Below are 12257 nucleotides of genomic sequence, written 5' to 3'. Positions count from 1 at the left end.
TCTGTGAATCATACCCTATTTGTTTGTAGGGTAAGACCCTATTGCGCTCTCTTTCCACAGTGTTTTCACGTCACAGTGGAAACTGACAGTTTAAATCTCTGAGACAATTTTTTGTATCCTTACCCTGAACAACTATGTTGAATCATTTTTGTTTTCAGATCATTTGAGAGTTGTTTTGAGGAGCCCATGATGCCACTCTTCATAGGAGATTCAAATAGGAGAACAACTTGCAAGTGGCCACCTTAAATACCTTTTCTCATGATTGGATACACCTGCCTATGAAGTTCAAAGCTCAATGAGGTTACAAAACCAATTTAGTGCTTTAGTAAGTCAGTAAAAAGTAGTTAGGAGTGTTCAAATCAAGAAATTGATAAGGGTGCCCATACTTTTGCACCGGTCAAATTTTGTTTAAATGCGGATTGCACATTTTCTGTTAGTACAATAAACCTCATTTGAATCCAGAAATATTACTCAGTCCATCAGTTATTAGATATATGAAACTGAAATAGCTGTTGCAAAAACCCAAATTGTTATAAAGAAAAAAGGTTAACATTAATAGGGGTGCCCAAACTTTTTCATATGACTGTACTATGGTGCGTGCACAAAGCTGGTACTACCCATGGCTATTGTATGCCAGGGTTCAGGTGATAAGCAAGAGTAGAGAAACTCCTTATATTTCTTGTGACCCATTAAATATCTTGATTGTATTGCCAATGTATGTAAAGCGCTATATAAATGAATACAATTATTAATGATTATTAATATTATAACAGTTTCATTATTTTTGTAATTCGAAAGCAGGAGGCAAAGGAGCTACCGAAGCTCCCAACTGTGCCCTGCTGACGGCATTTACATAAGGTGGCAAACAATCTTTACCCGAGGTAGAGGAAAGTCTATATATTTATCATAGACCTGGCAAAGCTTTGTCAGATGCCAACTATGGGGCATCCTATTACGCTGTCTATTTTAGAGCAATAAAGCAGACAAACAGATGTCAGTGATCACATGCACATCTCCCAGGAGCTCTTCCTTGAACATGTGTTAAAGTTGTTTCGCGCTCAATACCAGTCCCCTGCTCTCGGCTTCCTTCTTGCCAGGGATAGTGCACCCTTAAACACTTGCACTTCGGACCAGGTGTATAGTTGCATTGCTGGCACTGTCGCTGTCTAGATCCAGCATTTCAGACAGCTTCAGTGCAGCACTTACAAGTTGTAAAGCAAAAAGCTTGCAAGTGCGTGCAGCTTACCTATTAGACTGGCTAACACGTCTAACCTAGATCATGAGTAGAAACTATACAATTAAAAATCCCTCGGTTCTTAATAATGGAGAGGATTTTTAGTATGACGTAAATTGCAAACTTGCTTGTTTCTACCAGCACTTTGCAATTTTACCTATTTAAAAAGATAATGAGACAACTCCTTCACGTTTATGGAGCATGTGACCTCATTATAGTGGGTCATCAAACAAAAGTGGAGAAGCAAAAACAAAAAGTCCTCAAAAAACAGGTTCACAGGATTCAGTGAGATAATTTACTATAGACTCTAGAGTACACATCTTCATTACTCCATCAAGCCATGGTAAGAGGGTACAAGTGCACGAATCAGCATGGCTTCTGAATCTGTAAAATGTCAACTGAGGTTGGTCTCTGCACAGGATTCCTTTAAATCAGTCCTGGGCAAAAAGCAGCCCTTTGACTTTTCTAGTTCAGCCTGTGGACCAAAACAGGTTCATTTTTTTTTTTTTTTTTAATATGCAAACACTTCAGAACCCAATGGTGGAACAGGCAGCAGTCAGCTCCCTTGCCCACCATCCAGCCTGAGCCTCTGTGTCTCCATGCAGAAGGCGTGATGAAGAGATTAGACTGCACTTGCTGAGCAGGACCGCAATCCACATGCTGCACAGAGCAGAGGAGCACATTGGGTGAATAGGGGAAAAGTGAGTAGTTGTTTTTTTTGTCAATCAATAGTTGTTGCCATCTGATTGTGTGTATTTGGTGGATGAGGGGCTGTAGACATTATTATGTGTGGGTGATGTGCAGGCCATAATAATGTGTGAGTGGGCTGTGAGGGCATCATATTTTGTGGGGTTGTCTGGGCCATCTTACATTGTGATGTTTGTTGGGACCATCATGACACGTAGGGGCTGTAGAACTATAATACTGTGTGAGCATGTGGGGGTATCATACTTTGTGTATGTAGGGGGGATTATCATATTTTATGTGGGCATGCTATCATGCTGTGTGGGTGACTAGGTTCATCATATTGTAAGTGGGAGCATCATACTGTGTGTGGAAGGCTGTAGGGTATTATGCTGTGTGGGGGTGACTGGGGGCATTATTTATTACTGTGTGTGGAGGCATTGAACCTGGGAGATGGGGATCTGGTGATCAAGGTACATCTATGCTCATATATATATATATATACACACACAGTACAGACCAAACGTTTGGACACACCTTCTCATCTCTAGAACAACTGTTAAGAGGAGACTTTGTGCAGCAGGCCTTCATGGTAAAATAGCTGCTAGGAAACCACTGCTAAGGACAGGCAACAAGAAGAAGAGACTTGTTTGGGCTAAAGAACACAAGGAATGGACATTAGACCAGTGGAAATCTGTGCTTTGGTCTGATGAGTCCAATTTTGAGATCTTTGGATCCAACCACCGTATCTTTGTAGAAAAGGTGAACAGATGGACTCTACATGGCTGGTTCCCACCGTGAAGCATGGAGGAGGTGTGATGGTGTGGGGGTGCTTTGCTGGTGACACTGTTGGGGATTTATTCAAAATTGAAGGCATACAGAACCAGCATGGCTACCACAGCATCTTGCAGCGGCATGCTATTTCATCCAGTTTGCGTTTAGTTGGACCATCATTTATTTTTCAACAGGACAATGACCCCGAACACACCTCAAGGCTGTGTAAGGGCTATTTGACTAAGAAAGAGAGTGATGGGGTGCTACGCCAGATGACCTGGCCTCCAGAGTCACCAGACCTGAACCCAATCGAGATGGTTTGGGGTGAGCTGGACCGCAGAGTGAAGGCAAAAGGGCCAACAAGTGCTAAGCATCTCTGGGAACTCCTTCAATACTGTTGGAAATCCATTTCCCGTGACTACCTCTTGAAGCTCATCAAGAGAATGCCATGAGTGTGCAAAGCAATAATCAAAGCAAAAGGTGGCTACTTTGAAGAAGCTAGAATATAAGACATATTTTCAGTTGTTTCACGCTTTTTTAAGCATTTCATTCCACATGTGTTAATTCATAGTTTTGATGCCTTCAATGTGAATCTACAATTTTCAGTCATGAAAATAAAGAAACCTCATTGAATGAGAAGCTGTGTCCAAACTTTTGGTCTATAATATATATATATATATATATATAGACATACACATATATATATATATATATATATGTATATATATATATATATAGACATACACATATATATATATATATATATATATATATATAATATATATATACACACACATTATATATATATATATATTCACATCTAATGTGCCATGGAATAATAGCTGCTACTGGTGAGAGTATATGATGCAATAAGATCTTTTGTAACATGTATTAGGACTAGCAGCAGGTCATATTTTATTCTCATTATTAAGTGATAAAAATGAATGTGATAATAATAATAATATTCATAATAATAATAATAATAATAATAATAGGTTCGGGACTCCACAACAGCCATGGTCTGTTATGTGGCCTCTTAGGAAAATGAATTGTCCACCCCTGCTTTCAATCATATTTGTGTCAAGTACTAGGTGTAATGGCGGAAGAATGGTCAGCAGGTGGCAGCAAAATGCAGCGAAGAACTCAAGTGCAGCTGCAGTCATCAGCGAGTGCTGTGAAAAGGGATCATTTACTGCCAGGTCACTAAAGGTGCAGCACTCAATGTAAGAACTCTACTGCTGCCTTTCTATAAAATGCTCTTATAGATGTATACTTATAGTATGAATATATATAACTATTGCATACAGATTACTACGTACAGTATTGAACAGGTCAACTGAGCATATCATTGTGGCGTTAGTAGTAGTGAAATATTAGCAGATTGTAAAGTGGAGCTTCTTACCCTGAACCCCCGATGTAGCCGGTCTTTCATAATACCAATAAATTCTTTATAACTTAATTGATCGTCTCTGTCGACATCAAAGATCTTGAAGACAGTGTTCACCAGATGAGGAGACAACTTCAGGCCTGTAGCTACATATACGGCACGCTTGAACTCATCTGTGGAGAAACAAGACATCAAAAGAGTCAAACCAATCATTATGATAAGAGGGAAATCTCCCATCTTGTTTTGTCATTCCCTGTTCTTTAATGGGAATTGGTCATGGAGAAACAAGGTGATGTTTCGCCGTGGAGCAATCCCCAGGCTTGTTTTTATTGTGGCGAGATTGTAATGCTAACGCTGACTTCTTACTAAGCTTAGCACATGAAGATGTCATTATTTTTACAGAAAAGCACAACGTACCTAACTTTATTAACTCATCAGGCATCTTACTGGCGGCCTACTATGCCCAGAAACAACACTGGGATTGTGTGTGGCTTTGTACCCTAGCCAGCTGTGCCCGCTCCATTTATTTAGACTGTGCCAGCATCCTATGATAGGTATCAATACTGCGTGAGACGAGGACTGCTGCTCACATTTGGCCTCTAGAGGGAAGCTGTAGTGTACATCATATCTGAAGTGTTCGTCCAACTGCCTTCCATTGTGCCTATAGGACATACACCATAAGGACGAAGGCAGGTGGATTATTTTTCAGACTCTGGTCAGTGGTTTGTTAAAATTGCAGAATCATCCCTTCACTTCAAGGGGGAATGTGTCATCAGAAAATGACCTATTTTTTAACCAAGTTAGTATGTTAAATCTATTTTTTTATTTGATTGAGGTTTTTTTTCAGATCATCTATATTAAAATGAAAAAAAAATTGAAATTTTCACATTAGTCACTGAGCCTAATATTAAACTTCAATAGAAAGGAAGCCATCTCACCAATATTAGCTCTACTATTATTAGTATTAAATATACTCTGGATCTCAGAAACTAACCACTGACTTTGAAGAGACTTAAAAAGATGAATAAAATGATATCTAGCTTGAACGGAGGTAAAAATCTTCAATATTTATGAGAAAATCATTAAAAAGAATATGTAGCCAGATAAATACATCCACAAATTATAAATGAAACCAACCAATGTGTTTCTGTTGTATATAGTACCTTTACTCATAGCTACTGATGTGCAGATTCGCAGATACCCAGGATCGGTACCGGACTTGTTCCTGGATATCTGGCTGAACGCCGGTAACTATATAGGTTTATGGGGACCAGAATCCGGCACTTTAAAATGGTGGTAAATGGCAAAGAGGGATTGGAGCAAACGCGTTATACTTACCAGTCTCCAGTGTGTCTGTCATGCTACTTCCGAGGCCGCTCATTATTTTTCATGCATATGCACTGCTTTCCCCGCCCACCGGCAGTCTATGCATCTGATTGGTTGTAGTCAAACGCGTCGCCACCATGTGTGACAGCGTGTCTGACTGCTTTCAATCCAAGGCGCAGTCTGCGTGTTTATAGTGTAAAAATAAATAAAAATTTGGCATAGGGTCCCCCCCATATTATGATACCCAGCTCAGATAAAGCATACGGCTACAGGCTGCAGCCCCCAGCCATATGCTTACCTTGGCCCTGTATCAAAATAAGAGGGACCGCATGCGGCTTTTGTTTTATTTAAATAATTAAAAATAAACCAAAACAAAAAAAAAACGACAACAAAAAACGGTGTGTGGTTCCCCCCAATTATGACACCCAGCCAGGATAAATCTTACAGCTGGGGGCTGGTATTCTCAGGCTTGGAAGGTCCATGGTTATAGGGGCCCCCCAGCCTAAAAATTGCAGCCTGCAGCCACCCAGGATTGTTACATCTATTAGCGACAATCCCAGAACTTTAGCCGGCTCATCACGATTGCCCTAGTGCGGTGGCAATCGGGGTTAATGACAGCTCACAGCTGCCACTAAGCCCTAGATCAGTAATGGGAAGGGTCTATGAGACTCCCCATTACTAATCAGTAAGTTAAAAGAAATAAACACAAACACCGAAAAAAATCCTTCAGTTGAAATAAAATACAAACCCCACCCCCACCCTTTCACCCCTTTATTACCCCCTAAAACATCCAAGTCCAACGTAATCCACACGAGCTGCAATGACGATTCCAGCTCTGTTAAATTACTGAAGGCACAGCGCGTGGGCATAGACTGAGCAGCAGCAATGAGTGGTGACATTACTCAGTTTACTCTGGAGGTTCCCATGGTCCTCACCTTTGACCACAGATAACCTGACCTCAGGGAACCTCATTAAACTCAGTGAGGTCACTGATTTCACAGACCTGTATCTCCTAGTAGAAAACAGAGTTTTTTTGCTTAGAGATGCAGATTTAGTGCTGACATTTTTACTTCATAATCCTGCACCCAATCTACATGTCCTGGCAAAAAAAAACAACAAAACAAATAAAAAAAATTGCATAACAGATACTGGTGCCCCCGGATGCACCCAATACTGTAAAACTGCCCATTTTAGTGTGGCATTTTAGTGAGGCCAGCCTAAAGCACACCTGTGAAATAATCATGCTGTCTAATCAGCATCTTGATATGCCACACCTTTGCGGTGGATGGATTTTCTCGGCAAAGAGAACCCTCACTAACACAGATTTAGACAAATTTGTGAACAATAATTTAGAGAAAAAGGCCTTTTCTGTACATAAAAAGTCTACGCTCTTTGAGTTCAGCTCATGAACAATGGGAGGAAAAACAAAAGGGTTGAGTTTATATTTTTGTTCAGTATAAATATAGATAGTGGTATAGAAACCTTAACAGGACCATCGAGGGTATGAATTGGTTAAGTGTGGCGAAATTTAAACAACTCTTAAAAGCAGAACTCAATTCACAATAGATGTAACCAGTATAGCAATGTGTAGTACTATTTCATCAGTGCTTTCTTATCTGACAATCCATGATGAAGAGCTCAGTGCAGTACACAGCTATCGTGATTCCACACTCATCACAGGTACAAGTGCTGCTCACAATGATAGTTTGATGTCTCACATGAACGATCCAATCAGCCATTGAATTAGCATTTTGCTTGTTAGTTGGCTGATCAGTGGCATATTTACACAGGTCAATGATCGGGAACAAGCATTCTTAGGGTACCTTCACACTTAGCGATGCAGCAGCGATCCGACCAGCGATCTGACCTGGTCAGGATCGCTGCTGCATCGCTACATGGTCGCTGGTGAGCTGTCAAACAGGCAGATCTCACCAGCGACCAGTGAACAGCCCCCAGCCAGCAGCGACGTGCAAGCGACGCTGCGCTTGCACGGAGCCGCCGTCTGGAAGCTGCGGAGACTGGTAACTAAGGTAAACATCGGGTATGGTTACCCGATGTTTACATTAGTTACCAGCGCACACCGCTTAGCTGTGTGTGCAGGGACCAGGGAGCCGCGCACACTGAGCACTGGCTCCTTGCTCTCCTAGCTGCTGTACACATCGGGTTAATTAACCCGATGTGTAATGCAGCTACATGTGCAGACAGCAGGGAGCCGCGCACACTGCTTAGCGCTGGCTCCTTGCTCTCCTAGCTGCTGTACACATCGGGTTAATTAACCCGATGTGTACAGCAGCTACATGTGCAGAGAGCCGGAGCCGGCAGCACAGGCAGCGTGAGAGCTGCGGAGGCTGGTAACTAAGGTAAATATCGGGTAACCACCTTGGTTACCTGATGTTTATCTTGGTTACAAGCTTACCTCAGCTGTCAGACGCCGGCTCCTGCTCCCTGCTCGCTTCATTTGTCGCTCTCTCGCTGTCACACACAGCGATCTGTGTGTCACAGCGGGAGAGCGGCTTTGAAGAAAATGAACCAGGGCTGTGTGTACGAGCAGCGATCTCGCAGCAGGGGCCAGATCGCTGCTCAGTGTCACACACAGCGAGATCGCTAATGAGGTCACTGCTGCGTCACAAAAAGCGTGACTCAGCAGCGATCTCGGCAGCGAGCTCGCTGTGTGTGAAGCACCCCTTATGTACACTTGTTTGCCAATTATCTGCCCCCAAAAATGGGCTTTTACTTCGCTCTTCCTACTGAGATTACAAACTTGGTTGAGTATGCATATGTATTGTAGTCCAAGATAAATGACTGTCTGACATACAAGTTCCTCAGATAATAAGACCTACTTCAAAAATAAGCCCTAGCATGATTTACAGGATTTTAGGGGAATGCTTGAAATATAAGCCTTACTCCAAAAATATGCTCTAGTTATAGTCAGGGCCGGTGTTAGAGGGAGTCAAACTGCGCAATTTCACAGGGACCACAGCAGTTGTATTCGGAGTTTAAGATTTTTTTAAGGTCATTTGATGACTTCATAGTCATGTGACATGATATCATCTAAGGTCTCTTAATTACAGGAGTCTAAAAGAACTTAACAGCAGACAGGCTGGTATACAGGACTGGTATTAGGGAGAGCAAACTGGGCAATTTCACAGGGCCCCTATTCCCTTAGGGGCCCCAGCATTTCTATCCTGATTATGACATCATGTTACGTGACCAAAGAGTCTAAAGCGGGCTTTACACGCTGCGACATCGCTAGCATTTGCTGGCGATGTCGAGCACGATAGCACCCGCCCCCGTCGTACGGCCGATATGTGGTGATCGCTGCCGTAGCGAACATTATCGCTACGGCAGCATCACACACACTTACCTTCCCTGCGACGTCGCTCTTGCCGGTGAACCGCCTTTTTTCTAAGGGGGCAGTTCGTGCGGCGTCACAGCGACGTCACACGGCAGCCGTCCAATAGCAGAGGAGGGGCGGAGATGAGCGGGACGTAACATCCCGCCCACCTCCTTCCTTCCGCATTGCCGGTGGAGGCAGGTAAGGAGATGTTCGTCACTCCTGTGGTGTCACACACAGCGATGTGTGGTGCCGCAGGAACGAGGAACAACATTGCTAATAAGCAGAAAACGATTTTTTGTTTCAGGACGACCTCTCCGCGGCAAACGATTTTGACCTCTTTTGCGATCGTTTAAGGTCGCTCATAAGTGTCTCACACTGCAATCTCGTTAATGAAGCCGGATGTGCGTCACAAACACCGTGACCCCGACGATAATTCATTAACGATATCGTAGCGTGTAAAGCCCGCTTAAAGCTGAAGAGGAGACAGCCTGGTGTTTGTGTACGTGTAGATAGATAGACACACACACGTTACACACAGGGTTTGGAGAGATATGTTGATGGTCCAGAATGTAATATGACTAGATTTGAATACATGTAGATTTTTTTGCATTCAAGAATAAATGTAGATTGTTGTTCATGGAAAAAAAAAAATAAGACCTCCCCTGAAAATAAGCCCTGGCCCATCTTTCAGAACAAAAATAATATAAGACCCTGTCTTATTTTCAGGAAAACAGGGTATCTAGTGTGTATGGTTAGCGTCTGTTTACTTATCTGTAGCAGTCATGTGCCATCCACCCAAGTAATGACTGCAGCCAATTTGTGGTCTCAGAGGTCTTGAAAGTAATGAGTTATTTATCAGCTCACCACTCAAAGTCCATGTTTGAAGAATGAAACTAGCGGATACATCAAGCCGATGCACGGAATCCGGGGGTTGGTGTCCACTAAAGTTTCAGAGAAGAAGGGTAGGAATCCAGCACCATTTAAAAGGTTATATTCTTATTCCTTTACTGCATGAGAGCTTACAAGAGATTACACCATCTCGACATAAAATTTAAAAATCAGATGCATTTCGAATAAGAACAGTCTAATTGTTTGAAACATGTATGGAGTTTCAAATTTTATGACGAGATGGTGTAATCTCTTTTAGGCTATGTGCGCACTAAAAAGTGACTATTTCTTAAGAGAAAACCGGACCCTCTTAAAGAATCTCGCACCCGCAGTAAAAAAACGCACCAAAACCGCAACGAAATCCGCATGCGGTTTTGCTGCGGATTTTCCGCAAGTTGATCCCCGTGGATTTTTACCATTATCTATGGCAAAAACCGCAGGTACCTGCGGAAAAGAAGTGACATGCTCATTAATTCTGCAGCTGAAAATCCGTGGGTATAAAAAAACGCAGTGTGCGCACAGAATTTTTTAAAACCCATAGGATTTACTGGGGAATGACAGCAGCAATGTTAGACACATTTTCTGCAGCAAACCAGTGGCAAATAAGCGGCAAAATCCGCGGTAAATACGCAGCGTGCGCACATAGCCTTGAGCTATCATGAAATAAAGGAATAAGAATATAACCTTTTAAATAGTGCTGGATTCCCACTTTTTTTCATTCTCAGAGGTATTGAGCCATCCTCTGTTGTGGGCTGATTGGCTGCAGTGGTCATGTATGTAGGAGGCATGTGACTGTTGCAGAGAAGTCAGCAGAGACCAGTAGATAGCATGGGAGCAGCAGTGTTAGAGCAGCAATGGAATAAAAAGGTCAATCGTAGTTCTTTTGACATTTTGTGCAATTTACTACCTTGTGCCAGTAAAACCCCTTTAACTTCACTAAAGGGTTAAGAAAGAATTGTTGTAGAAAATGTATGCCCAAACCTGCAAAGTTTTGGTAGATCAAAGAAAGAAAATCACTGAATTTTTCTGCATAGGCAAAGAGCCATCTAAGCCGATGTGACCACAATAAACACCATCATAGGTCCCATCTACTGGGAGATTTGGGGAATTGGTGTTAAAAGGGAATTTATGTGCATGACATATCCCCAAGATGAAGCAGCCATTTTACCTTATATGTTAGGTTATACCTGTGTTTTACTTACAGTATTCAGAAAATCTAAGCTGATTACACGGGGTCAGAGTGTGTGCCATATCATTGTCTGAAACCTTGGTTATATTTTACCTCTTATATGGCAAAGAAGGAAAAGTGTCTACCAATATAAGCTGAAATACGTACACGTTTTGGCATGTCAATGGATCTTGGTACTGGGATTGCTTACCTTGGCCAATAGATCGATTGGCAAAGTTGTACATTTGCATTGCAATGGCAAAATCTTCTAAGTTGTTCAAAAACTGGAAGAAAGACCTAAATTCATCAAACGAGATTCCCTGAGAAGCAGAGCAGAAAGGCAGCGTTAGTTCCTCTATGATTTTATCTAGATAAGTAGATGAAAGTATCAGCAGGCGATGAATAAAAGTCATTTAGAAGGTTATAATATGGAACATGATACTTCCTTTACCAGTAAAACCCTTCCTAAGCGAGTGGTGCGGCCAGCTCAAAGAGCTTAACGCATCGACGACAAGGGAATATGTAACAGTCAGGGCGGGAGGCGCACAACATTAATGTATCATAATAATTAGGAAATGATGGGCTGTACAGGACACCTCCAACCAGACATTTTATCAGACTGCCCTACAGGTCCCGATTCTAGTCTACACTAATATTTTGGGGCTGTCACTAAAAGGTAGCCCAGCACAAAATGCTCCGTAGCCCTAACATTTGATGAATTAAAAGAATGATGACATTCGCGATCAGCCAGGACAAAGAGCAGCTCCTGATGTCCCCTTCTTCTTGAGTGGCCAGGAGCTACAGAAGCCTAAAGTGGCTGTCATTTTGATGCCTTGTTAATGCAACTCAAGCACTTTATGAATAAATTCCAATAATCTGAATCTTTGGAAATGAGTGGAATATGTCATCATTGTTAGGTGGCTGACCCCCAATACCCCCGCCAATAAGCGAGCATTGAGTCCCTTTCAGTGACACACAGCGCCATACATTATATAGTGGCTGGGTCTAGTATTGCAGCTCACTGCTGCTCAGTCTCATTCAAACACCATACTCCCTCTAATTAGCTTATTAGAATTGGACCAAATATTAATGACCCATAAAAAGAATAGACTAGCAATATCAGAGTAACACTTAAAGGGGTATTCAAATTGTTTCTTCAGGGAGGAAGGAGACAAACTCTAGCGCCAGCTATTGGAAGTAGCAAGCCTACAAGTCAAAAGTGACCCTCCAACGACCCTTTTCTTATGACCTACGATTTATGCCAGATCAGAACCTCAATTTGAAGACATGGTGTTTTGGGATGATTATCCCTCGTCAGTGCAAAGTATGAGATCTGATATGGCTGAATGAGAAGCTCTACTAGGATCTCAGGGGAAAACCTTTCTCCTTGCGGAGACTGACAAACTAATCTGGCTGTCAGTGGTGAGAAGTCTTATAGGGGTAAAGAGGTAGTCTCATA

General features: G+C 42.2%; 1 protein-coding gene across 3 annotated transcripts in view; it reads right to left on the bottom strand.

Annotated features, from left to right (window-relative positions):
- The window catches only part of MICU3 (mitochondrial calcium uptake family member 3), a 258476-nt gene that overhangs the window by 3565 nt on the left and 242654 nt on the right, over positions 1-12257 (bottom strand). For all 3 annotated transcript variants that reach the window (XM_075347080.1, XM_075347078.1, XM_075347079.1), the window contains 2 exons: positions 11010-11118; positions 4095-4252 (listed from right to left, as the gene is read on the bottom strand). In XM_075347080.1, coding sequence (XP_075203195.1) covers positions 4095-4252; positions 11010-11118 — 267 coding nt within the window. The remainder of the gene's footprint in view (positions 1-4094; positions 4253-11009; positions 11119-12257) is intronic.

This window comes from Anomaloglossus baeobatrachus, chromosome 1 (genome assembly GCF_048569485.1).
Source record: "Anomaloglossus baeobatrachus isolate aAnoBae1 chromosome 1, aAnoBae1.hap1, whole genome shotgun sequence".
NCBI lineage: Eukaryota > Metazoa > Chordata > Amphibia > Anura > Aromobatidae > Anomaloglossus > Anomaloglossus baeobatrachus.
This window is presented reverse-complemented; position numbering and strand designations above follow the sequence as displayed.